The 22,500-nt window shown below is 53.4% G+C and overlaps 7 protein-coding genes across 7 annotated transcripts in view; 1 reads left to right on the forward strand and 6 right to left on the reverse strand.

Annotated features, from left to right (window-relative positions):
- The first annotated feature begins 6 nt into the window (after positions 1-6).
- pcid2 (PCI domain containing 2) lies at positions 7-1,523 on the forward strand. The gene is made up of 7 exons (XM_034678950.1): positions 7-83; positions 219-360; positions 491-591; positions 694-767; positions 860-985; positions 1,089-1,212; positions 1,325-1,523. Exons 1-7 carry the CDS (start codon positions 42-44, stop codon positions 1,412-1,414), a joined length of 699 nt encoding a protein of 232 aa, XP_034534841.1. The 5' UTR covers positions 7-41; the 3' UTR covers positions 1,415-1,523.
- Positions 1,524-1,764: 241 nt separating this feature from the next.
- On the reverse strand, positions 1,765-5,876 carry prozb (protein Z, vitamin K-dependent plasma glycoprotein b). Its single transcript, XM_034678945.1, has 8 exons — positions 5,783-5,876; positions 4,203-4,363; positions 4,099-4,123; positions 3,778-3,893; positions 3,026-3,155; positions 2,872-2,951; positions 2,580-2,724; positions 1,765-2,465 (listed from the first exon to the last, which is right to left on the reverse strand). Exons 1-8 carry the CDS (start codon positions 5,874-5,876, stop codon positions 1,765-1,767), a joined length of 1,452 nt encoding a protein of 483 aa, XP_034534836.1.
- An 806-nt stretch (positions 5,877-6,682) lies between these two features.
- Positions 6,683-10,096, reverse strand: f10 (coagulation factor X). Its single transcript, XM_034678939.1, has 9 exons — positions 9,913-10,096; positions 9,311-9,471; positions 9,126-9,150; positions 8,904-9,017; positions 8,502-8,633; positions 8,109-8,392; positions 7,911-8,028; positions 7,647-7,834; positions 6,683-7,525 (listed from the first exon to the last, which is right to left on the reverse strand). Exons 1-9 carry the CDS (start codon positions 9,974-9,976, stop codon positions 7,103-7,105), a joined length of 1,509 nt encoding a protein of 502 aa, XP_034534830.1. The 5' UTR covers positions 9,977-10,096; the 3' UTR covers positions 6,683-7,102.
- Positions 10,097-11,105: 1,009 nt separating this feature from the next.
- Positions 11,106-14,159, reverse strand: f7i (coagulation factor VIIi). Its single transcript, XM_034678941.1, has 8 exons — positions 14,094-14,159; positions 13,837-14,000; positions 13,671-13,695; positions 13,390-13,503; positions 13,146-13,283; positions 12,877-12,992; positions 12,672-12,792; positions 11,106-11,795 (listed from the first exon to the last, which is right to left on the reverse strand). The coding sequence occupies exons 1-8, from the start codon at positions 14,152-14,154 to the stop codon at positions 11,149-11,151; spliced, it is 1,386 nt and encodes a 461-aa protein (XP_034534832.1). The 5' UTR covers positions 14,155-14,159; the 3' UTR covers positions 11,106-11,148.
- A 490-nt stretch (positions 14,160-14,649) lies between these two features.
- On the reverse strand, positions 14,650-16,969 carry LOC117809384 (coagulation factor VII-like). Its single transcript, XM_034678946.1, has 8 exons — positions 16,906-16,969; positions 16,520-16,683; positions 16,420-16,444; positions 16,227-16,340; positions 15,838-15,984; positions 15,579-15,697; positions 15,310-15,430; positions 14,650-15,242 (listed from the first exon to the last, which is right to left on the reverse strand). The coding sequence occupies exons 1-8, from the start codon at positions 16,967-16,969 to the stop codon at positions 14,650-14,652; spliced, it is 1,347 nt and encodes a 448-aa protein (XP_034534837.1).
- A 309-nt stretch (positions 16,970-17,278) lies between these two features.
- On the reverse strand, positions 17,279-20,448 carry f7l (coagulation factor VII, like). The gene is made up of 8 exons (XM_034678952.1): positions 20,357-20,448; positions 19,808-19,971; positions 19,706-19,730; positions 19,367-19,480; positions 19,139-19,279; positions 18,941-19,029; positions 18,445-18,565; positions 17,279-18,370 (listed from the first exon to the last, which is right to left on the reverse strand). The coding sequence occupies exons 1-8, from the start codon at positions 20,442-20,444 to the stop codon at positions 17,823-17,825; spliced, it is 1,290 nt and encodes a 429-aa protein (XP_034534843.1). The 5' UTR covers positions 20,445-20,448; the 3' UTR covers positions 17,279-17,822.
- Positions 20,449-20,622: 174 nt separating this feature from the next.
- LOC117809381 overlaps positions 20,623-22,500 on the reverse strand; it is a 2,291-nt gene continuing 413 nt past the window's right edge. The window contains exons 2-9 of the mRNA XM_034678943.1: positions 22,498-22,500; positions 22,292-22,414; positions 21,972-22,204; positions 21,757-21,894; positions 21,495-21,682; positions 21,230-21,309; positions 21,052-21,135; positions 20,623-20,968 (exon numbers count right to left, since the gene is read on the reverse strand). The exon at positions 22,498-22,500 is cut by the window's right edge and continues 189 nt beyond it. Coding sequence (XP_034534834.1) covers positions 20,823-20,968; positions 21,052-21,135; positions 21,230-21,309; positions 21,495-21,682; positions 21,757-21,894; positions 21,972-22,204; positions 22,292-22,414; positions 22,498-22,500 — 995 coding nt within the window. The 3' untranslated portion in view covers positions 20,623-20,822. The remainder of the gene's footprint in view (positions 20,969-21,051; positions 21,136-21,229; positions 21,310-21,494; positions 21,683-21,756; positions 21,895-21,971; positions 22,205-22,291; positions 22,415-22,497) is intronic.

The raw sequence follows: 22,500 nt of genomic DNA on the forward strand, positions 1-22,500 counted from the left end.
TTTTTAGTCGAGCAGGGATCGAGGACTCGAAGAAGTGGGGGATGATGTTTCTGAGTAACCAGCTGTTTAAGATCTACTTCAAGGTGACTGAACTCTTCGTTGGCGTGAGACCGATCCACGTCAGAGCTCTGAGACGGAGTGATGGTTTCGGGGTTTAGAGTGAAGATGTGAAGAGGAGCCGCCGTGTTTGACTTCTTGTTTCTGTTTGTGATCATCAGATCAATAAGCTGCACCTGTGTAAGCCTCTGATCAGAGCCATCGACAGCTCCAACCTGAAGAACGACTACAGCCCGGCTCAGAAGGTCACCTACAAGTACTACGTGGGCCGCAAAGCCATGTTCGACAGCGACTACAAACCAGGTGACCTCAGAGAGTCTCCTTCTCTTCTATCAGTCCTCACTGTTTCCTTCTGATCCATCCTTCAGTCTCTGATAACGCCTCCCTCTGGGGGGAGGAGCTTAAACTCTGACTACTGTGTTTGTCTGCTCAGCCGAGGAGTTCCTGTCGTACGCCTTCGAGCACTGCCATCGCTCCAGCCAGAAGAACAAGAGGATGATCCTCATCTACCTGCTGCCCGTCAAGATGCTGCTGGTCAGACACACAGCACGCAACACACCTGTGTGTTTACACCTGTGTGTTTACACCTGTGTGTTTACACCTGTGAACTGATCTTGTCTCTTGTCTCTTTTTCAGGGTCACATGCCGACTCATCAGCTGCTCAGGAAGTACGACCTCATGCAGTTTGCTGATGTCACCAAATCTGTGAGGTAAGCTGTGAGACGGTCAAACAGGAAGTGACCTCATGCTGTCAGCTGATCTCACATGTGTGTGTGTGTGTGTGTGTGTCTCCTTGTGTCAGTGAGGGGAACCTGCTGCTCCTGAACGAAGCTCTGTCCAAACACGAGACCTTCTTCATCCGCTGCGGGATTTTCCTGATCCTGGAGAAGCTGAAGATCATCACCTACAGGAACCTCTTCAAGAAAGTGTGAGTGCAGACTTTAATCTGATCCAGATGACCGTGTTCAGGACTTTAGATAATCTGTGGAGCGGGTAAACGTGAGATTAAAGAAGTGTTCTCCTGTCTGCAGGTACCTGCTGCTCAGGACTCACCAGCTGCCTCTGGACGCCTTCCTCGTGTCTCTGAAGATGATGCAGCTGGAGGACGTGGACATCGACGAGGTGCAGTGCATCCTCGCCAACCTCATATACATGGTGAGGACACACACACACACACACACACTCACACACACACACACACACTCTCTCTCGCACACACTCCTGGGAGGTAGACTAACACTCTTCTTCTGTGGTGTCTGTCTCTCAGGGTCACATCAAAGGTTACATCTCGCATCAGCACCAGAAGCTGGTGGTCAGTAAACAGAACCCGTTCCCTCCTCTCTCATCTGTCTCCTAGACTACGTTACCCACAATCCTCTCTGGCTGTGACGCTCTGCAGGAACTTTCCCTTCACTGTTCTTTTTTATTTTGTTCTGTGAATGTTGAATTAAAGAAGCTGTTTGTAACATGTCTACCTCATTCATTCGTGAACCAATCAGGGCTCAGGGTTTCTGGGTGCTGCAGCGGTGCATTGTGGGTATTGTAGCCTGTAAATGTGTGGACTCAAACAGCTGCTCGTGATGTTGGGTCACAGAGGAGGATCTTTAATTCAGATTGATGTTACAGATTCAAAGTTGATGACAGAGTTCTTCGGGTGAGTCGGCGCCTGGCGAGGATCTAAAGTGCGTGATGATGTCAGAGGGCGGGTCATTGCAGCCAAGGGAACAGGCTGATTTGAGGGGTCATGCGACTCTCGGCGTCCTCCAGCCGTGGTTTGATCCAGTTCAGGTAGCGGGACAGTTTAGTGAACACCAGACCGCCTACGCTGCCGCCGTCACATCCTGCTGACGAGGACATCAGCAGCCCGGTCACGTACACCGTCCCCCGATCCTCCGTGACAACCGGCGTCCCCGTCAAAGGTCCATCACAACGCCTGCTGCTGACCCCTGACCTGAGCCACCCCTCGTCCCCAGGAAGGAGGAACCGGGCGCTGCTGTTTCCTGCTCCGTCCTGAGGGTCATGTGTGGAGCTCAGACCTCCGTCTGGTTCTCTGATGTGTGCGTTTGGACTCCTTGGCGTCCCAGTGGGCTCCCGTGGCGTCTTCATGCAGAACATCTTGTTACTGAGCACGTGCGAAATGCTGAGCTGACTGCGACACTCGTCCAGACTCATGTAGGCCAGCTCCTCCAGCTGACTGACCCCCCGAGTCCCGGCGTGGCCCGGCCTCCCGGACTGCATCAAGATGTTCTCGCAGAAGTCCCGGGTGGGCAGGCAGAGGTGGATGAGGGCGTGGCCAAAGGGCAGAGGGACGGCGAGCTCCAGAAGGACGAGGTCGTTGTCATGGTGACCTCTACGATAACGGTGGTGGACGTAGAGAGCGCGGACGGCGACGACCATCTTCCTGTTCACTAGAAAGAGAAAGAACAGGAAGTCAGACGAGGTCACGAAGACATCCAACAGCAGGTCATCGAAGACGTGAGGTCATCGAAGACGTGAGGTCATCGAAGACGTGAGGTCATCACCGGGCAGCACGAAGAAGTCTGACGGCCGGGGGGTGGATCCTCGCTCCGGGACTAAGAACAGGCAGCTGGCTGCCGTCAGGACCGAGCGTGGACCGAGTACGACGCCACTACAGAGCTCCTCCCCCGGCGCCGTGATCAGGGACACCTGGAGACAGGAGACAGCAGTGAGATCACAGCAGGCTGTCCTGAAGGGGGGCGCTGTGGACCCTCTGGGACCAGGATCATCCTGTTTAAGATTGAACCTGAGCAGGAAGGGGTCTGGGTCTCTGGACCACTAACGAGCTGACCTCACCTGCCAGGGGCAGTTGCCATGGGGACAGATTGATGCTGTGGTGTTGTATTTAGCAGGAAGTTGTCCGCAGGGGAATTCCACTGAGGACACAAACACGTGTTATTCACTCTGTCATATACTCTGAATCTTTTATTTTGGCGGGGTGGGGGCGGACCTTCAGGGACACAGGTGCGTTCGTCCGCCTCCAGCTTGAACCCGGGTAAACAGGAGCAGTAGTAGGAGTACCGGGACGCCGTGCACACCTGATGACACGCCACCGGACCTTCAGTGGGACACTCCAACATCTCTGAACAAACCAGAATCACAGCAGACCTTGAACGCACCACAGCTTTATGTGATAAGTAGGTGTGGTCATTAGGTGTGATAAGTGGGCGTGGTCATTAGGTGTGATAAGTAGGCGTGGTCACTAGGTGTGATAAGTGGGCGTGGTCATTAGGTGTGATAAGTGGGCGTGGTCATTAGGTGTGATAAGTAGGCGTGGTCACTAGGTGTGATAAGTGGGCGTGGTCACTAGGTGTGATTAGTGGGCGTGGTCACTAGGTGTGATTAGCAGGCGTGGTCATTAGGTGTGATTAGTGGGCGTGGTCACTAGGTGTGATTAGCAGGCGTGGTCATTAGGTGTGATAAGTAGGCGTGGTCACTAGGTGTGATTAGTGGGCGTGGTCACTAGGTGTGATTAGTGGGCGTGGTCACTTGGTGTGATTAGTGGGCGTGGTCATTAGGTGTGATTAGTGGGCGTGGTCATTAGGTGTGATAAGTGGGCGTGGTCACTAGGTGTGATTAGTGGGCGTGGTCATTAGGTGTGATTAGTGGGCGTGGTCATTAGGTGTGATAAGTAGGCGTGGTCAAACCTTCGGCGGTCTGTGAGGCCGTGGGCGGGGCCAGTCCTTCATCCGTCTCCTGCACCCTCAGCTCACAGGCCGCCCCGTGGTGGGTCTCGGGGCACGAGCAGTTGAACCCGCCCACCCTGTCGGTGCAGTTCCCCCCATGCAGGCAGGGGTTCGGCTTACACTGGTCCCCGTCTGATCAGAAACACAGAACCATCAAGAACAGGGTCAGGGGAGGAACCAGGGGTCAGAGCCACGTCCACGTGACCTCTCTGATCCGGATCAGGTCTCTGTGGTCTGGGCTCATGTGCGTCAGTAAAGACAGACAGTGTGTCAGGAGGTCTGTGAGGTCTGTGTAGTTGCTGATAGACCTGATGGATCCATCAGGAGAGGGACTGACCTTTGTAGACCGTCCAGAAGGCGATCTGTGGAGGAACACATGAGGTCAGAGTCGGTCTGAAGGAGCAGCAGAATAAAGGATCAGGATCAGGATCAGAGTCAGACCGTCTGCTTGTCGTTCTCGAAGTACTCGCGCGCCTCCTCGTAGTTACAATTCTCCTCGAAACACTCGCGCTCCAGGTTCCCCTGCAGGATCTCCTCCAACAGGTACTGATTGGCCCGTTTGGACCTCAGGAAGACTTCGTGGGAGGGCGGAGCTCGAAACACTGTGGTGAGTGAGTCAGGACATTTAGGATGATGGAGGGAGAGAGGGACGACTTAGAGACACAAGTAGGAGGTCAAATATCTGAGTCAGGACATTTAGGATGATGGAGGGAGAGAGGGGAGACTTAGAGACAAGACTAGGAGGTCTAATATCTGAGTCAGGACATTTAGGATGATGGAGGGAGAGAGGGACGACTTAGAGACACAACTAGGAGGTCAAATATCTGATTCAGGACATTTAGGATGATGGAGGGAGAGAGGGGAGACTTAGAGACAAGACTAGGAGGTCTAATATCTGAGTCAGGACATTTAGGATGATGGAGGGAGAGAGGGACGACTTAGAGACACAACTAGGAGGTCAAATATCTGAGTCAGGACATTTAGGATGATGGAGGGAGAGAGGGACGACTTAGAGACAAGACTAGGAGGTCTAATATCTGAGTCAGGACATTTAGGATGATGGAGGGAGAGAGGGACGACTTAGAGACAAGACTAGGAGGTCTAATATCTGAGTCAGGACATTTAGGATGATGGAGGGAGAGAGGGACGACTTAGAGACACAACTAGGAGGTCTAATATCTGAGTCAGGACATTTAGGATGATGGAGGGAGAGAGGGACGACTTAGAGACACGACTAGGACGTCTAATATCTGAGTCAGGACATTTAGGATGATGGAGGGAGAGAGGGACGACTTAGAGACACGACTAGGACGTCTAATATCTGAGTCAGGACATTTAGGATGATGGAGGGAGAGAGGGACGACTTAGAGACACAACTAGGACGTCTAATATCTGAGTCAGGACATTTAGGATGATGGAGGGAGAGAGGGACGACTTAGAGACACGACTAGGACGTCTAATATCTGAGTCAGGACATTTAGGATGATGGAGGGAGAGAGGGACGACTTAGAGACACGACTAGGAGGTCTAATATCTGAGTCAGCTGACAGGAAGAGATTCAGGTTATTATTTAATCAAGAAATACATGAAAATAATAAAAGCTAATAATAATTATTATGATAACATCATATATATATATATGTTTATAATGAGTTCAGGTTATAAACTCATCATTAAACCTGCTCACATATTTAGTCTCATTTCCCCCCTCAGAGATGAAACTGTAAAACCATCCTGTAGGGACAGAGGTGTGAGTGAAGGTGTCCCTGATATAAGTATTATTATTAGTCTGATTATTAACCTGCAGTCACTGACAGCTGTAAACTCTGTATAATAATAATAATATAATATATAATCACAGAGAGTCTTCAGTTAAAGCTCAGAGGGATCACAAACAGTCTAACGCTCTCATATCTGCTCCTCAGGATCGCTTTACAACGAGAGGAGACGTCCAATCAGAGACGTCTGTGCTCAGAGTGAAGACGGGACACAGCAGAGGTCAGAGGTCAAAGGTCACTTACTCTGTCCCTGGATGAGGACCTGAAGGAAGCAGCTGAGGAGGAACAGAGACAGAGGAGACGCTGCAACACGAGCCGCCATGATGCCGACCGCCATGAATCTGATCACACACGCGTGTACGCTCAAAGGTACACACACACACGCACACACACACACACAGACACACACACAAACACACACACACACGTGTAAATACACCCCCACAGGTTACAGGAGGAGAAGCAGCTGAAGGCTGGAGTTTAATCTGAGTCTGAAGTCTGTTCAAAGATGAATTCTGATTTTAAGAACATTTCAAACATCCCATAATCCCCCCCTGTCAGTCCCCCCCCCCCCCTTTAGGACTCACCTGCTCTCACCTGCTCTCACCTTGGTGTCTGTAAAGAGTTAAACAGCTCTCTGTGGTGGACTCTAACCTGTCCTCAGAGCACCAGAACACACAGCAGCAGGTCTGACCTCTGAAACATCAACACTGTTTACCTCGAGTCAATACAGAGCAGATTAATCATCTCAGACGGGACGCTTCCTCCCGTCCTGACAGAGGACAGAGGGACGGGCAGAGGGGGGACACTAACAGAGTACACTTACTGAAGGACTTTATTTAGGGAACTTATTACTTATACACCCATGTTCATATCATCAGTGTTAGAGGTTTTAGAATGAAGAATGATATGTATGGTTTAAATCAACATTTCAAACTGTCTGTGCTTACAGTAACTTTCTGTTTGTATTCCATGGCTTAGTTTCCAGAGATTTAAAGTCATGGTTTCTACATAAACATGATGTAACAGAAGGTACTTTTAATACTTCAGTAGTTTTAAAATCAAGTACTTCAGGACTTTAACTGAAGTCCTGATCTGACAGAGGAACGTTCACTGGACTCAGGAAAGAATCAGCGTGCGAGAGACGGTGTGAAAGACTTCTTTATTTTCTTACATGAATCTGATACACAGGTGATGACATCACTGACAGGTGAGGGCGTCACAGGTGTGTGTGTGTGTGTAGAGGTGTGTGTGTGTGTGTGGATTAAGGTGCTCTGCGTCTGCTGGATGTGAAGGTCACATGTCCTCTCCTCCTGACGGTGGTCACATGGTGGTTTTTGTAGCTTGGTCTGCTGCCCCTTAGAGGACAGACTGGAGGAACATGACCTCTGTGTGACCTCTGCGTGACCTCTGCGTGACCTCTGCGTGACCTCTGCGTGAACTCTGCGGCGCTGATGATGCTTCTAAATACGAAGGCGTTGTGATTACTGCTCACGCGCCTGAAAGCGTTTGAAAGCGGTGACGTTTAAAAAGCCGTGGATCAGTGATGTCATGGGAGGAGTTTCACAGAGCGAGCCGTTTGATTGGTCCGCTGTGTCTCTTGGACCGGTGTGTGTCCGGGTCCTGGGGCATCAGCCTGTTGATGCCTCCTCTGATCCACTGGATGTATTTGGACACCTGGGTGTAGACCCCGTATTTGCCTTTGCGGGCGCAGCCTTCGCCCCAGCTCACGATGCCGGTGACAAAGTATGTGTCGTGGTAGCGAGTGACGTGCGGCCCGCCGCTGTCCCCCTGGCAGGCGTCCTTGGAGTCCTGGTCGTACCCGGCACAGAACATGCGAGCGGACACGCGCAGCTGCGTGGACTCCAGGCAGGTCTGCCGGTCCACGTACGGGACCGTGAGGCGCTGTAGGATGGTGGACGGCTGCCGACCCTCGCCGAGACGACCGAAACCGCTGACCATCCCGTGAGGCTGCTTCATCAGGACCTGCAGGAGGACAAGGACACTTAGCTGGTCCTGTTACAGGGACCCTTAACAGACTCAGGAGACCAGAACACTGGGGCTACTTCATGCTACAACGTGGACTCGAGGCGGTCCGGACTCTCACCTGTTCAGCAAACGTGGTTTCAGGGATGCAGGCGGGCAGGATGAACCTGGTGAACTTGATGGGCGTGGCCAGTTTGATGAGAGCGATGTCGTTGTGGTAGGTCTCTGGGATGTACCGGTTGTGGGTGATAATGGTCTCAACTTGATGGACCGCCTCGTTACCGTGTTCCACCAGGACATCAAACTCACCTGACGGAGCAGAGAGATGAAACCAGGTCAGACCAGATTGCAGACCAGATTGCAGACCAGATCATAGACCACATACCCAGTGTGACGTAGATGTAGCTGGATTGGTTCATGCAGTGTGCAGCGGTCAGGATGATGTACTCGTTCAGGATGGTTCCTCCGCAGAACCCGAGGTGGTCCTGGTTCATCAGGAGAGCCTGAGAGAACGAGACAGAACTTTCAGACATGGACGGACTCCCTCGACCCAGACGGAGGTCTAGGTTCTCTCTGTGGTTACCTGCCACGGACACTCTCCTGGTGGACAGTCCTCCCCGTTGACGATGCGCGTCATGGTCGCCTTGCGTGCGGTGAGCAGCTCCTCCAGGACTGTGAAGTCCACTTTGATGGTCCTGCTGCTGGCGTTCAGCGAGGACGCAGAGACCTCCTCCGTCAGGTTGGTGGAGCCCGCGGCGAGGTCGGTCAGGTTGGACCTGGTGGCGTTCTCCACGGTTGTGTTCCCTCGCTCGTACCTGAACACACTCCGGATGTCGTCTGTGATGATGGCGCCACATTTAAACTTCTCTGTGAGAGATGGAGGGAAAGGTTGGAGGTCAGAGATGGAGGGAAAGGTTGGAGGTCAGAGTCTGAGCGCCCGTTTGGACCCTGGATGTGTCTCTTCAGGGTCTCTCACCGTTGGACATGCAGGACCTGGAGTCTGATCCCAGGTAGTACCCGTCAGCGCAGGAGCAGCGTATGTCGTCTCGGAGGACGCTGCAGAAGTGTTGGCAGTCTCCGTTTCTGTTCTCACAGAGCTGAGGAATGACTGCAAGGACACAGGGGACAAGGACAGAGGGGACAAGGACAGAGGGGACACGGACAGGGACAGCAAAGAAGAACATCAACAGAGGACGACTCTGCTTAACCGGGCTGAATCTGAGCGTATGAGTATTAAACTGTAGGACACGTCACATCAGAGGACAGAGAGGGCAGAGGACAGAGGACACAGAGGACACAGAGGACACAGAGGACACAGAGGACACAGAGGACACAGAGGACATGCAGGGTAAGGTATCACATAGCTCCCGGGTCGTACTGGTGTCACAGTTGTAGCCCTTGTACCCCGGCTGGCAGAAGCAGGTGTATCCTCCAATCCCGTCTTTGCAAACTCCTCCCCACGCACAGGGCTGAGAGTCGCACGCATCGCCGTCTGCAGGAGGAGCACAACCAATCAGAGGGGTCCATTTATCAGGGCTGTAGATCTACAAGGGTAACACATCACTCCGAGCAGCTCTCAGCTGCAGAACCAGATCCTTACCTGTGTACTTGGCCCAGAACTCATCCTGCAAATAAAGAACAGAGCATCAGTGCACGGTGAAAACCAGATCCAATCAACACCCAGGGTCAGGGTTCTATGCTGTTGATGGTGTTGATGGTGTTGATGGTGTTGATGGTGTTGATGGTGTTGTGGTGTTGTGTGTTGTGTTGTTCATGAAGTTTTACAGTTTTGTCCTTGTTCTCGAATATCTCCCGCGCCTCCTCCCAGCTGCAGCGCTCCTCCAAACACTCCCTCTCCATGTTTCCTTGTTTCAGTTCCTCGAAGAAGCTGTTGGCCCGTCTCAGACGGGTCAGCACCTGATTGGCTGCTTTCCTGTCCAGAAACACTGACGAGGGGACAGAAGCAGGAAGTCCATCACACCCGTCCTCAGGACTCGTTCAGAGCCGGATACAGGACTTATAATGAGGGTCAGACTTTCATGTTCCCCAGAGGATTAATCTGAGGACTCTTTAACTTTGACTTTAATTCAGATAAATAAATATTTAATAGATGAGAATAAATATTTCTATTTAAATATTTAAGGTTTCAGAACAGCTGATTCATAAAAACTAATGACCAATCACAGCTCAGGAAGGGTGTCTTCACAAACCAACACACACACCTACACCCCAACACACACACACACACATCACCCCAACACACACACATGACCCCAACACACACACATGACCCCAACACACACTCAGCATGTCTGAGCGTCTTCATGTGATCTTCCTCCTCTCACCGCTCCTCTTCCTCCCTCCTGACAGCGGTTCGGGGAACGTACCTGCGTACACGGCGGCCAGGTGGAGCAGCAGGAGGCCGACAGACGGACGCTGAAACCACAACATGGCCTCGGACGGACTCGAGCTGGGCTGTAGAATCTGAGTGATCAGAGTGTGAGTAATGGAGTCTGAGTGTGGAGACAGAGAGGGAGGGGAGAGGAGGAGAGGAAAGGGCAACGACCTGTACGAACAGAGAGAGAGGGAGGGGGGGGGGGGGGGGTCCACATGTTCAGACCGGACTGATCGGACTGGGCGGGGCTTATCTCTCACTTCCTGCTGAAACACTGGGGCTTAAACCTGTCCTCCCTCCCTGTGAGGAATGTGTGTCCATGCTGTGTGCAGAGAGGAGGTGAAACAGAAACACACACCAAGGAGGAAGAGGAGGAGGAGGAGGAGGAGGAGGAGGAGGAGGAGAAGGAGGAGAGGAGGAGGAAGAGGAGGAGAAGGAGAAGGAGGAAGAGGAGGAGGAGGAGGAGGAGGAGGGTTTACAGGAAATGAAGGTTTTTAAACCCTGACTGAACACAGGGGTTAGAAAGGTCAGCTTTTGTTTTGACATGCACAACTCCACTTCCTGCTCTGCAGCCAATCAGCTCAGAGGGCCGACCTGCAGACTGATCCACGGTCACCGTGGAGACTGAACCACAAGCTGCAGAGATATGATCAAACATCAGTCTGATGAACGTGGACGAGTAGACCGTTCACAGACTTAAGCCCTGCTCCTGATGCTGACATCCTTCAGTGTTCCTCCACACTGTGGAGGATCATAGCTCCTCCCACACTGTGGAGGATCATAGCTCCTCCCACACTGTGGAGGATCATAGCTCCTCCCACAGCATGGAGGAACATAGCTCCTCCCACACTGTGGAGGATCATAGCTCCTCCCACAGCGTGGAGGATCATAGCTCCTCCCACACTGTGGAGGATCATAGCTCCTCCCACAGCATGGAGGAACATAGCTCCTCCCACACTGTGGAGGATCATAGCTCCTCCCACACTGTGGAGGATCATAGCTCCTCCCACACTGTGGAGGATCATAGCTCCTCCCACACTCTGGAGGATCATAGCTCCTCCCACAGCGTGACAGTTAACATAAACAACACATGTTTCTTTGTTTATATGTTTATGTGTTATAAACTCTTTCCCCCTGAACATGAATCAGACGGTTTATCTCAGATTTAATTTTTATTGATCTCTGAACAGTTTTTCCTCAGATCTGATCCATCACAGGGATCAGACTCTTAAACGTGTTTCTGTTCCAGCAGGTCGAACGCCGTCTCTGCTGCTCTCTGATTGGCCGTGGTCATGGGGGGCGGGTTTTTCATGGTGACCTCCACCCAGTCCATGTAGTGAGCCATGTTGGTGTAGACCCCGTAAATGCCCCGCGGTGAGCAGCCCTGCCCCCACGCCACCACGCCCGTCAGGAAGTGGGTGGAGCCGTAGAGCGTGACCAGCGGGCTTCCGTCGTCTCCATGGCAACTAGGCTGGTCGATCTCCATGTACCCGGCGCAGAGCAGGCTGCTGCTGAAGTTAAAGTGGGCGGAGCCTGGGGAGCACTTGGACCTGTCGATCAGGGGGACGGTGAATTTCCGGAGAAAGGGGGAGACCGGAGCGGCGTTGGCGGAGGATTGCACCTGGTTGCCCCCGGTGGTCCTCAGGCCCCACCCCGACACGTCGTGGTACCTGGTCCCCAGGAGCTCCCGCTCAGCCAGGGACTTGGTCGGCAGGCAGACCGGGATGGCGTGACGGTTCAAAGTGACGGACTGACCCAGACGCAGCAAGGCGACGTCGCTGTTACCTGTCCCCCTATCAAAAGCCTCGTGAGAGATCGCCATGGAAACAGGTACCCTCTGTTCTGTGCCCTCTTCTACATCCAGGTTGTGTTCCCCTGGTAACAGGAAACAATCAACTTTACAAACACTGTACGAAAACTTTACACTAACTTTACACTAACTTTACACACTAACTTTACACACTAACTTTACACACTAACTTTACAGACTAACTTTACACACTAACTTTACACACTAACTTTACACACTAACTTTACACTCTAACTTTACACACTAACTTTACACACTAACTTTACACTCTAACTTTACACACTAACTTTACACACTATCTTTACACACTAACTTTACACACTAACTTTACACACTAACTTTACACACTAACTTTACACTCTAACTTTACACTCTAACTTTACACACTAACTTTACACACTATCTTTACACACTAACTTTACACACTAACTTTACACACTAACTTTACACACTAACTTTACACTCTAACTTTACACACTAACTTTACACACTAACTTTACACACTAACTTTACACACTAACTTTACACACTAACTTTACACTCTAACTTTACACACTAACTCTACACTCTAACTTTACACTCTAACTTTACACACTAACTTTACACACTAACTTTACACACTAACTTTACACACTAACTTTACACTCTAACTTTACACACTAACTTTACACACTAACTTTACACTCTAACTTTACACACTAACTCTACACTCTAACTTTACACTCTAACTTTACACACTAACTTTACACTCTAACTTTACACACTAACTTTACACACTAACTTTACACACTAACTTTACACTCTAACTTTACACACTAACTTTACACACTAACTTTACACTCTAACTTTACACTCTAACTTTACACACTAACTTTACTTTGTTAGTTTTAGTTCAGCGGTAGAATTAGTCGTTGACTTGGAGTTAAACCTGCGTGAGTTACCTGCTACCACGGTGAGGTTTTGGGGGTCGTTGCCATGGACACAGTGTGCGGCTGTGATGACCCAGTCCGGATGAACCAGGACTCCTCCACAGTGACTGTTTCCGTTCAGCTGGACCAGGACCTGACCCGCACAGAGACACACGAACACAAATCAAACTCTGGGTCACATGACCTGAGGATCAGAGGACGACCAAACAGAGTCTACCTGCCAGGGACACTCTCCTCTGGGACAGTGGGTCGTCCCCACCACCCTGGTCTGATCCGCCACGCCCTGGTTCAGGTCTGGTTCCTGTGGAGCCGGCCGTCCACACGGGAACTCCCCTAAAACAGGAAACACAAATTAAACAACATCCTCAGGTCCGTCCCCGCGTTAGATCCTGCCTCTCCGTGTGCAGCAGCAGGTCTCAGCAGGTCTCTGCAGGTCTCTGCATGAGGAAGTGGTCCCTCACATGATGACAGTAAACTGAGGCGTACCCTTAGCGCTGCACTGTCGTCCGTCTGGTCCCAGCGTATACCCGTACGCACACAGACAACTGTGATGATCTCCAGAGCTGTGACAGATATGCTCACAGCCTCCGTTCTGGTAGAGACACTTCAGTAAGTTCTCCACGGCTGAGGAGAGGAAACATGGCGTGACACACGGCGTGACACACGGTGTTCACACAGTCATTCATAATTCATATTTAAACCCCTTCACGTGTGATCCTTCGTGTCTCACGTCTCTCGCAGTATTTCCCTCCAAACCCAGCGGGACAGAAACACTGGTAGGTCGTCCCGAGGTAGACACACGAGCCGCTGTTCTGACACGGGTTCTCCAGGCAGGGGTCACGACCTCAAAGACACAAACACTTCAGTCAATACATCAGACAGGTTATCTCAGGGTCCACTGAAGACAGAGGGTCACATGAGGAGACACTGAAGGATCAATATCTGGATTATATGTCATCAAAGAACACAGAGGACACGTCTGAGACGGGTCAAAGGTCAGGAGGTACTCACGTTCATAGGTGAGCCAGAACTGCTTCTGCAATGAGAGCACAGGTGAGGACACAGGTGAGGACACAGGTGAGGACACAGGTGAGGACACAGGTGAGGACACAGGTGAGGACACAGGTGAAGACACAGGTGAGGACACAGGTCCTCAGTTGAAGAGATAAAGTCTGACCGTTCTGTCGTCGTCCTCGAACACTTCCCTCGCCTCCTCGTAGTCGCACACTTCCTCGATGCACTCCCTCTCCAGGTTTCCTTTCTGCAGCTCCTCCAGGAAGCCGCTGTTTGCTCGCCGCCATCTTTGCAGCACGGTGTTGGCGGCGTCCTTCTCCACAAACACTGAAACAGAGAATCAGGAGCGAGGATCAAACCCTGAGTCTCTCTGAGACTAAGACCTGATCTGAGTCTCTCTCTCTCTCCTCGCTCACAGACCTGCAGACGCCGCGACGCCCACCAGCAGGATCCAGACGCTGCAGCAGCTCCTCAGAAACATGACCAGTCCAGTGTCCCAACAAAACCAGACCCAGAGTGGTTTTAGGGGAAGAGAGGGGACGGTGATAGGCCACGCCCCCCTGGACCTCTGACCCCCCAGAGTCAGGTTTGAACAGGTCAGTAAACTCACCTATTGATTCTGTGACGGTCCGCAAGTCCACACCAGATCACAAACAACATTACAGAGGGCCCCGCTTCAGGAAGAGGACTAATGTCACACACACCCCCACACACACACACACACACACACACACACACACACACACACACACACACACACACACATTAAAGGACGTCACATTGAGTCAGGAAACAGTTTTTATTCATTTTTAATCAACGGTTCAGTTCCCTGTGTGTGTGTGTGTGTGTGTGTGTGTGTGTGTGTGTGTGTGTGTGTGTGTGTGTGTGTGTGTGTGTGTGTGTGTGTGTGTGTGTGTGTGTGTGTGTCTGTGTGTGTGTGTGTGTGTGTGTGTGTGTGTGTGTGTGTGTGTCTCTCTCAGGTGGTCATGTTGTGTATCGATCCCTCGTTGCCGTCGGTCCTCAGACCAGGTGTAGCGGTCCGGTTGTGGATCCAGTCCAGGTAGTTGGAGACCCGGGTGTAGATCCCGTAGTTCCCAGGTCTAGCGCAGCCCTTCCCCCAGCTCACGATGCCCAGCAGGAAGACCGTCTTCCTGTACTTGGTGACCAGCGGTCCGCCGCTGTCCCCCTTGCAGGAGTCCTGCCGGCCTTCGATGTACCCGGCACAGAACATGTTCTCGGTGAGGACCACGCCGCTCTCCTCCACGCACTGCTGGGTCCGGATCCTCGGGACCCTCAGACGCCTCAGGTGGGTGGAGGTGGGTCCGTTCTCGTCCCTGCGTCCCCAGCCGCTCACCGTGTGCAGGCGGACCGCCCACAGCTCGCGCTCGGCCAGAGACCGGGTCGGCATGCAGACCGGGACTGCGTACGTGGTGTAGACGATCGGGGACGCCAGGCGGAGGAGGGCGATGTCGCTGTCGGCGTTGAGCTTCACGTAGTCCTCGTGCAGGATCATCTCAGAGACCTGGACCGTCTGCTCCGTACCCTCATCCACGGCCGTGTTGTGTTCACCTGAGGGACAGAGACCAGGATCACACGGAGTAGGTCTCAGGACAGATCCCTGACCCGGGATACGTACCTGCGACCACCTGCAGGAACTGAAGGTCCGTGTCCTCCAGGCAGTGAGAGGCCGTGAGGATCCACATGGGTCTAAAGATCACCCCTCCACAGAAACCTTTCCCTTTGTAGACCAGCAGAACCTGCAACCACAGACAGGATCCACGTCAGGGTCTCGGCCTCGTCTCCACCCGGCTGTCTTTCCTTAAACTCTCTGGAGTCAGAAACCGTCCCCCCAGAGACTCACAGACTCATCAGTTCATGCGGACTGTCCCTTTAATGTTATTGTACCTGCCAGGGACATTCTCCTTTGGGGCACTCGGATCCGCCCACGATCCGCCCACGGGAGTCCTGCTGGTCTGCTCTGCTGTCCCCCTGCAGGACGGGGACCATGCCACACGCTATGGACTCTGAAACGCAGAGAGGTGGAGGTGAGCACCTGTGAGTCAGACCAGGTGTCCCACAGAGACCAGGTGTCCCACAGGGACCAGGTGTCCCACAGGGACCAGGACCAGGACCAGGAACAGGATGGGCTCATGAGACCTCTCACCTTTCGCCACGCAGCTCCGCTCATCCACATCCAGGAAGTATCCGTCTGCACACGAGCAGTTGAGTCTCTGTCCCCCCGGGTCTTCGTCACAGAAGTGGTCACAGCCTCCGTTCTCCAGCAGGCAGCTGCTCAAGGACTTCAGGTGGTCTGAGGGGGGGACAGAGGACATTAGAGAGTCTGAGACCAGCAGAGACCAGCAGAGACCAGCAGAGACCAGCTGGGATCAGAGACCAGCTGGGATCAGAGACCAGCTGGATCAGAGACCAGCAGTTCCCACACCCTGAACCTCAAACTGAAGAGGATTGAGGCCAGAACCACGACCCTGTGTCTCATCAAACCCTCATGGAGAATGTAAGATCAGGTCCAGCAGAGTCCGGTCTCTCTCTCACCCAGCTCACAGTGCAGTCCGCTGAACTCGAGGGGACAGAAGCAGGCGTAGGACGAACCCTGAGGGGAGCAGGTCCCACCGTTCAGACATGGACTGGACTCACACCTGTTGGGGACTAAGGGACGAGGATCAGACAAAGCATAAAGGTCTCTACGGGGGTCATCTGGACTCTGATGAAGTGTGTGTGTGCTCACCGTTGTACGTGGTCCAGAACTCGTTCTGAGGACACAGAGGGGGACAGACTTTAGTTCTGTCCGTCTAAAGGTCTGAATCTGAAGTAAGAACCGGTCTCACCGTGGTCTCGTCGTGCTCAAAGACCTCCCGGGCCTCCTCGTATGAACACCGCTCCTCCAGACACTCCCTCTTCAAGTCCCCCATCTGGAGCTCCTCCAGCCAGCCCGAGTTAAACCTGCGGGTCCGGACCAGCACGCCATGAGCCCGGTCCGGATCCAGGAAGACTTCAGGACAATCAGAGGGAGGGACAGGAAGCCTCAGACACAACGCTCACCTCACACACACACGTCCTGGTCTTTACTGTAGACCTGCAGACCTCCTACCTGGTCTACTCTCTCACATGCTAACTGTGCAGACAGACAGAAAGGAAGACTCCAGATCAACACGCCCCCCCAGCCCCCCCTCCCCAATGAAGACCTGTAAATAAAGAAGCTTTGAGTCCTCACCCGACACCGAGGGACAGCTGGAGACCACCAGGACCACCGAGACCACGTAGACCTTCAGCCACATGCTGGATCCAGCATAAAGTTTGGAGCTGAACGATGTGGACCCAAAGGTTCAAAGTCCCCCCCCTGCCCCCCCTTACACACACACACACACAAACACACACACACACACTCACACTCACACACACACACACACACACACACACACACACACACACCATCGCTGCAGCTGATCACGTGATCACCCTGATGGATTCAGACTCTGAGGAACTTTGAGGGCCTGTGATTACTCTAGGAAAGACTGAGGGGGGGGCAGGGGGTCTAGGGGGTGCAGGGGGTGTAGGGGGGTGAGGTAGAGTGAAGAGCACCCAGCTTCAGATCACTTGGTCTTTATTGGTCTAGTTTACAGGCAGCAGTCACAGATTGGGTACAGGTTCTCAGGGTACAGGTTCTCAGGGTACAGGTTCTCAGGGTACAGGTTCTCAGGGTACAGGTTTTCAGAGTACAGGTTTTTAGAGTACAGGTTTTCAGAGTACAGGTTTTGAGAGTACAGGTTTTCAGGGTACAGGTTCTCAGGGTACAGGTTTTCAGAGTACAGGTTTTCAGAGTACAGGTTTTGAGAGTACAGGTTTTGAGAGTACAGGTTTTCAGGGTACAGGTTTTAAGGGTACAGGTTTTAAGAGTACAGGTTTTCAGGGTACAGGTTTTCAGGGTACAGGTTTTCAGGGTACAGGTTTTTAGAGTACAGGTTTTCAGGGTACAGGTTTTCAGGGTACAGGTTTTCAGGGTACAGGTTTTCAGAGTACAGGTTTTCAGAGTACAGGTTTTCAGAGTACAGGTTTTCAGGGTCTCAGTGTGGAGCTGGACCCCCTCTGACATCTTTTGATTTCACACACCAGTCTGGAACTGGACCAGTTTCAGCCGGTGGACATGGTGTCCTCGATCCAGTCCAGGAAGTTGGTGACCCTGACGTAGATCCCGTACATGTTCTCTGCGGCGCAGCCTTTCCCCCAGCTCACCACCCCCGTCAGGAACCAGGTGCTCCGGTACTGGGTGACCAGCGGCCCCCCACTGTCCCCCTTACAGGCGTCCTGCCCCCCCTTCCTGAACCCGGCACAGAGCATGTTCTTGGTGATGTTGAGCTTGGTGTGGAGGCGGCACTCCTGCAGGGGGACCCGGGGCAGGACCAGGCGCTGCAGGACGTCTGAGGTCAGACCGTGGACGTCCTGCTGACCCCAGCCGGACACGGTGGAGTGCCGGATGTTGGTCAGGGTTCTGCCGAAGGTGCTGTTCCGGGCGGGCAGACAGATGGGGACCACGTGAGGTCCCAGACGGAGGGGCCGGTCCAGCTTCATCAGGACCACGTCACTGTCCTTGCTGGAGTCGTTGTAGGCTGGGTGGATGATCATCTTCAGGACCCGACGCTCCTCCTCCGAGTCCTCCTTCTTAGACCGGTCGTGTTTCCCTTCAGAGACAGGATCAGGTTAAAGACCTCGGTCTGAGCAGAGACCGGCGTGATGTCATCAAGGTGAGACTCACCTGCCGTGATGTTGAAGGAGGTCAAAGGTCGTCCCCACACGCAGTGAGCAGCGCTCAGGATCCACCAATCAGAGAGCACGATCGCCCCGCAGAGGAACAAGGAGTGCGCCGACAGCAGGGCCTGAGACAGAGAGGGGGGGACAGGCACAGGGGACAGACAGAGGGGACAGGCAGAGGGGACAGACAGAGGGGACAGGCAGAGGGGACAGGCAGAGGGGACAGGCAGAGGGGACAGACAGAGGGGACAGGCAGAGGGGACAGGCAGAGGGGACAGGCAGAGGGGACAGGCAGAGGGGAGAGGCAGAGGGGACAGACAGAGGGGACAGACAGAGGGGACAGACAGAGGGGACAGGCAGGGGGGACAGACAGAGGGGACAGACAGAGGGGACAGGCAGGGGGGACAGACAGAGGGGACAGGCACAGGGGACAGAGACCTTCATCTTCACCATCATCATCACCTTCATCATCACCTCAGGGACTCTCCGGTCGATCTTACCTGCCATGGACAGTGTCCTCTGGGACAGGTCTGCCCGTTAACCATCCGGGGCATCACATGGAACTTGGGTTGTCCACAGGGGACGCTGACTGCAGAGACAGAGAGAGAGACAGGGTGAACGTGGAGGAGCAGTAAACAGAGAGGACATGTGGTCTGACTCCAGACTGACTCCAGACTGACTCCAGAGTCTGGTCCCACCTTGCGGGACACAGCTGCTGTTGTCCCGGTGCAGGACGTAGCCTCTAGCGCAGAAACAGGCGTGGGACCGGTCCGGGGACTGTCTGCAGAAGTGTTCACATCCTCCGTTTCTATGGCGACAGCCTCTGTAGGTCCCTCGAGCTGCGGGGGGGTCACAGAGAGAGAACAGAACCATGACCTGGGTGGTCTTTACAGGCCGGTCTGAAGACGGCGCTGCTGTGGACACACCTTTCTCACAGTGGGAACCATGGTAACCAGGGAGACACTTGCAGATGTAGGTGTTGACGTGGCGAGTACAGGTCGCTCCGTTCTTACAGGGGGACGACTGACAGTGGTCCACCGCTGGAGACACAGAGAGACATCTGAGGAGTGAGACACTGAGACACGTTACAGATGGACAGGCTGAGGACGCCGTCCTACAGGACAGGCTGAGGACGCCGTCCTACAGGACAGGCTGAGGACGCCGTCCTACAGGACAGGCTGAGGACGCCGTCCTCCAGGACAGGCTGAGGACGCCGTCCTACAGGACAGGCTGAGGACGCCGTCCTCCAGCAGAGGTTGTCTCACCTGTGTACCTCCTCCAGAAGGCCTCCTGCACACACAGAGACATGAGTCAGAGACACACAGAGGGACACAGAGAGATCAGAGACGTACGGGGCGAGCACAGACCAGTTGCTGAGGCAGAGTGAAGATCTCCTTGGCCTCCTCGTAGGAACATTTCTCCTCCACACACTCTCGCTCCACGTTTCCTCTCCTCAGCTCCTCGAACAGAGAGTTCGCCCGACGACTGCGGCGCAGGAAGACGCTGGCCTCAGGTCTGCTCACCGTCACGCCTTCAGAGAAACACAGAGTCAAACACTGAAGAGCTCACCAGAGGACAGGTTTTTTCCAGAGGTGACGAGGTCTTCGTGATGAGGTCATCGTGACGAGGTCTTCGTGATGAGGTCATCGTGACGAGGTTGTCGTGACGAGGTCTTCGTGATGAGGTCATCGTGACGAGGTTGTCGTGACGAGGTCGTCGTGACGACTCTTTGGACCTGAGGATCAAACCCTCTCACCGTCTCCCAGAGAACACGCACACACCAGCTGCTGTCCTCATGAAGCAGATCCAGATCAGAGCCCACAGAGAGAGACCAGACCTGAACCCCCCTCCCCGCCCCCCAAAGGACAGAAGAGGAAGAAGAAGAGGAGGAAGAGGAGGAGAAGACAGAGACTGACCTCCGGGAAACCCAGTGCATGCTGGGATACAAGCGATGAGAAGTCGTAGGAGGAGAAGCTTCTTCGTTCCTCTGCTGACGGACGCCATGTTTGTTCTGAAGAGTCCAAAGGTCAGAGCCGAAAAACACACAGAACGCTGTGTAACACACACACACACACACACACACACACACACACACACACACACACACACACACACACACACAGTATGTCGTCTGTGTTTGATTCAGGAGGATTTAAACTCAGTAAAACCGCGTACTGTTCTTTTTAAAGTTTTTATTTCACATCAGAGATAAATACAAAATAAAGTGATCAGTTTTAAATCATCATCGTCATCAGGTCAGCAGAGCTTCAGGTCGTCTCAGATTAAAGACTCTGCATCCTTTAAAGATGCAGAAGAAGAAGAAGAATCTTTGTAAACAGGAAGACAGATTCTCCTCCGCTCCACCAGAAGGCGACGCCGCGCTCACTGCAGCTCCTTCAGGACGTCCGGGAGGAACTCCTGAGCGTCTCTCAGCTCGTCCTTCCACTCCTGTGGGACGACGGCGCCGCTGTACGACCCCCCCGCCCCCAGCAGGGCGCCCAGCGCCGCCCCTCGGTTACAGTTCTCCCCTGGAGACGTAAAAAACAGAACATCAGTCACAACACCTGAAGAAGAAACACAGGAAGTGACAACAAACAGCGTCTGAACCGACCTCCACAGTTGGTGTTCGCCAGGATTCCTCTCTGGGGGTCGTCGTGGAACTCATGAGCGAGGTAGAAGAGGCTGGACAGAGCACCTGAGGGTCAGCAGGTAAACAATCAGACATCATCATCATCATCATCATCATCATCATCATCATCGATCAGAGAGCCAATCAGAGAGAGCGCCACCTTTATTGTAGCATGCTAGGCCCAGGTAGTTCACCGCGCTCTGATGGACCTTCAGACGCTCCTCAGACGAGACCGGGTACCTAGAGACACACACACACACACACACACACACACACACACACACACACACACACACACACACACTTTAATATCAAAGGTCTTCTTCTCTCTTAATTTGAGGGCTTTTATTTTGAAAGGTTTCAGTGATGGTTGATTGAAAGCACTTTATTCCTCTCTCCTGATTGGTCCTCAGGTGTGCTCGTACCTGGCGGCCTTGCGGCTGTAGCTCTGGCAGGTGTCCCAGGCGTCCAGCCTCCTCAGAGCGTGCTCCGCCTGCTGACGGACGCTGGCCCCGCCCAGCACGGCGTGCAGCGCCTGGCTGTAGATGGAGACGTACTCGGGCACCTTCGGGTGAGGGTGAGTGAGCTTCACGAACTCAACAGCTGCTGACACCTGAAGGCACCAGAGGTCAAAGGTCAAATTACAGAGTGCACGTCATGAAGCATCCTCTCTGTGTCTGCACTCACAGCTCGCTCCTCATTGGACGAGGCAGACAGCAGGACGAAGGGGAGGATCATGGGAAGGCAGCCGATGACGTCCAGCTGGCTGTCTGGCGACGAGGAGCTCATCTTCTTCCTGGAGCGACTCTCTGCAAACTTCAGGATCTGAGGGTCAGAGGTCAGAGGTCAAACCAGAGAGAGAGAGAGGGAGAGGGAGGTTCCTCAGGGTGCGTTTGATTTACCTCCCCGGGCGACGCCGGCCGGCTGTACTGCCAGTCGGAGAAGAAGGAGCGGTGGTTGGACTCGGCGTAGGTGTCTCTGTGGGAGCCGGGCGTGGTCAGGAACCGGACGTAGTCTGAGAGAACGGTGGCCCGAGCGTCCCCCTGAGAGACGTCACTGAAACGTCCCGAGACCAGTGAACGCAGCACTCTCAGAGAGCAGAGCACGTTCAGGGTGTTCTCTCCGGCCTGGAGACCTGCAGGACGGGAACAAGAACTCTGAGGAACATGATTAAGGTCTAACATTTCTCTGTATCAGTCTTGGATCAGTTCTGGGTCAGTACCTTGGTGGTAGTGGACTGTTCCGTTGGAGGACTTCCACAGGTTCAGTTTGTCGTGCAGGATCACGTTCCCGACCACGTCAGGCCGCTTGGCTCCGGAGGACCAGGCCGTCCGCCCGCTGCCGGCTGAAACACACGTAAAGGTTAACCACGTGACCTCAGGGCGGGAGTCTAGAGGACTCTAGAGGACCGGATGGAGACCTTCTCACCGG

This window comes from Notolabrus celidotus, unplaced genomic scaffold (genome assembly GCF_009762535.1).
Source record: "Notolabrus celidotus isolate fNotCel1 unplaced genomic scaffold, fNotCel1.pri scaffold_269_arrow_ctg1, whole genome shotgun sequence".
Classification (NCBI taxonomy): Eukaryota; Metazoa; Chordata; class Actinopteri; order Labriformes; family Labridae; genus Notolabrus; species Notolabrus celidotus.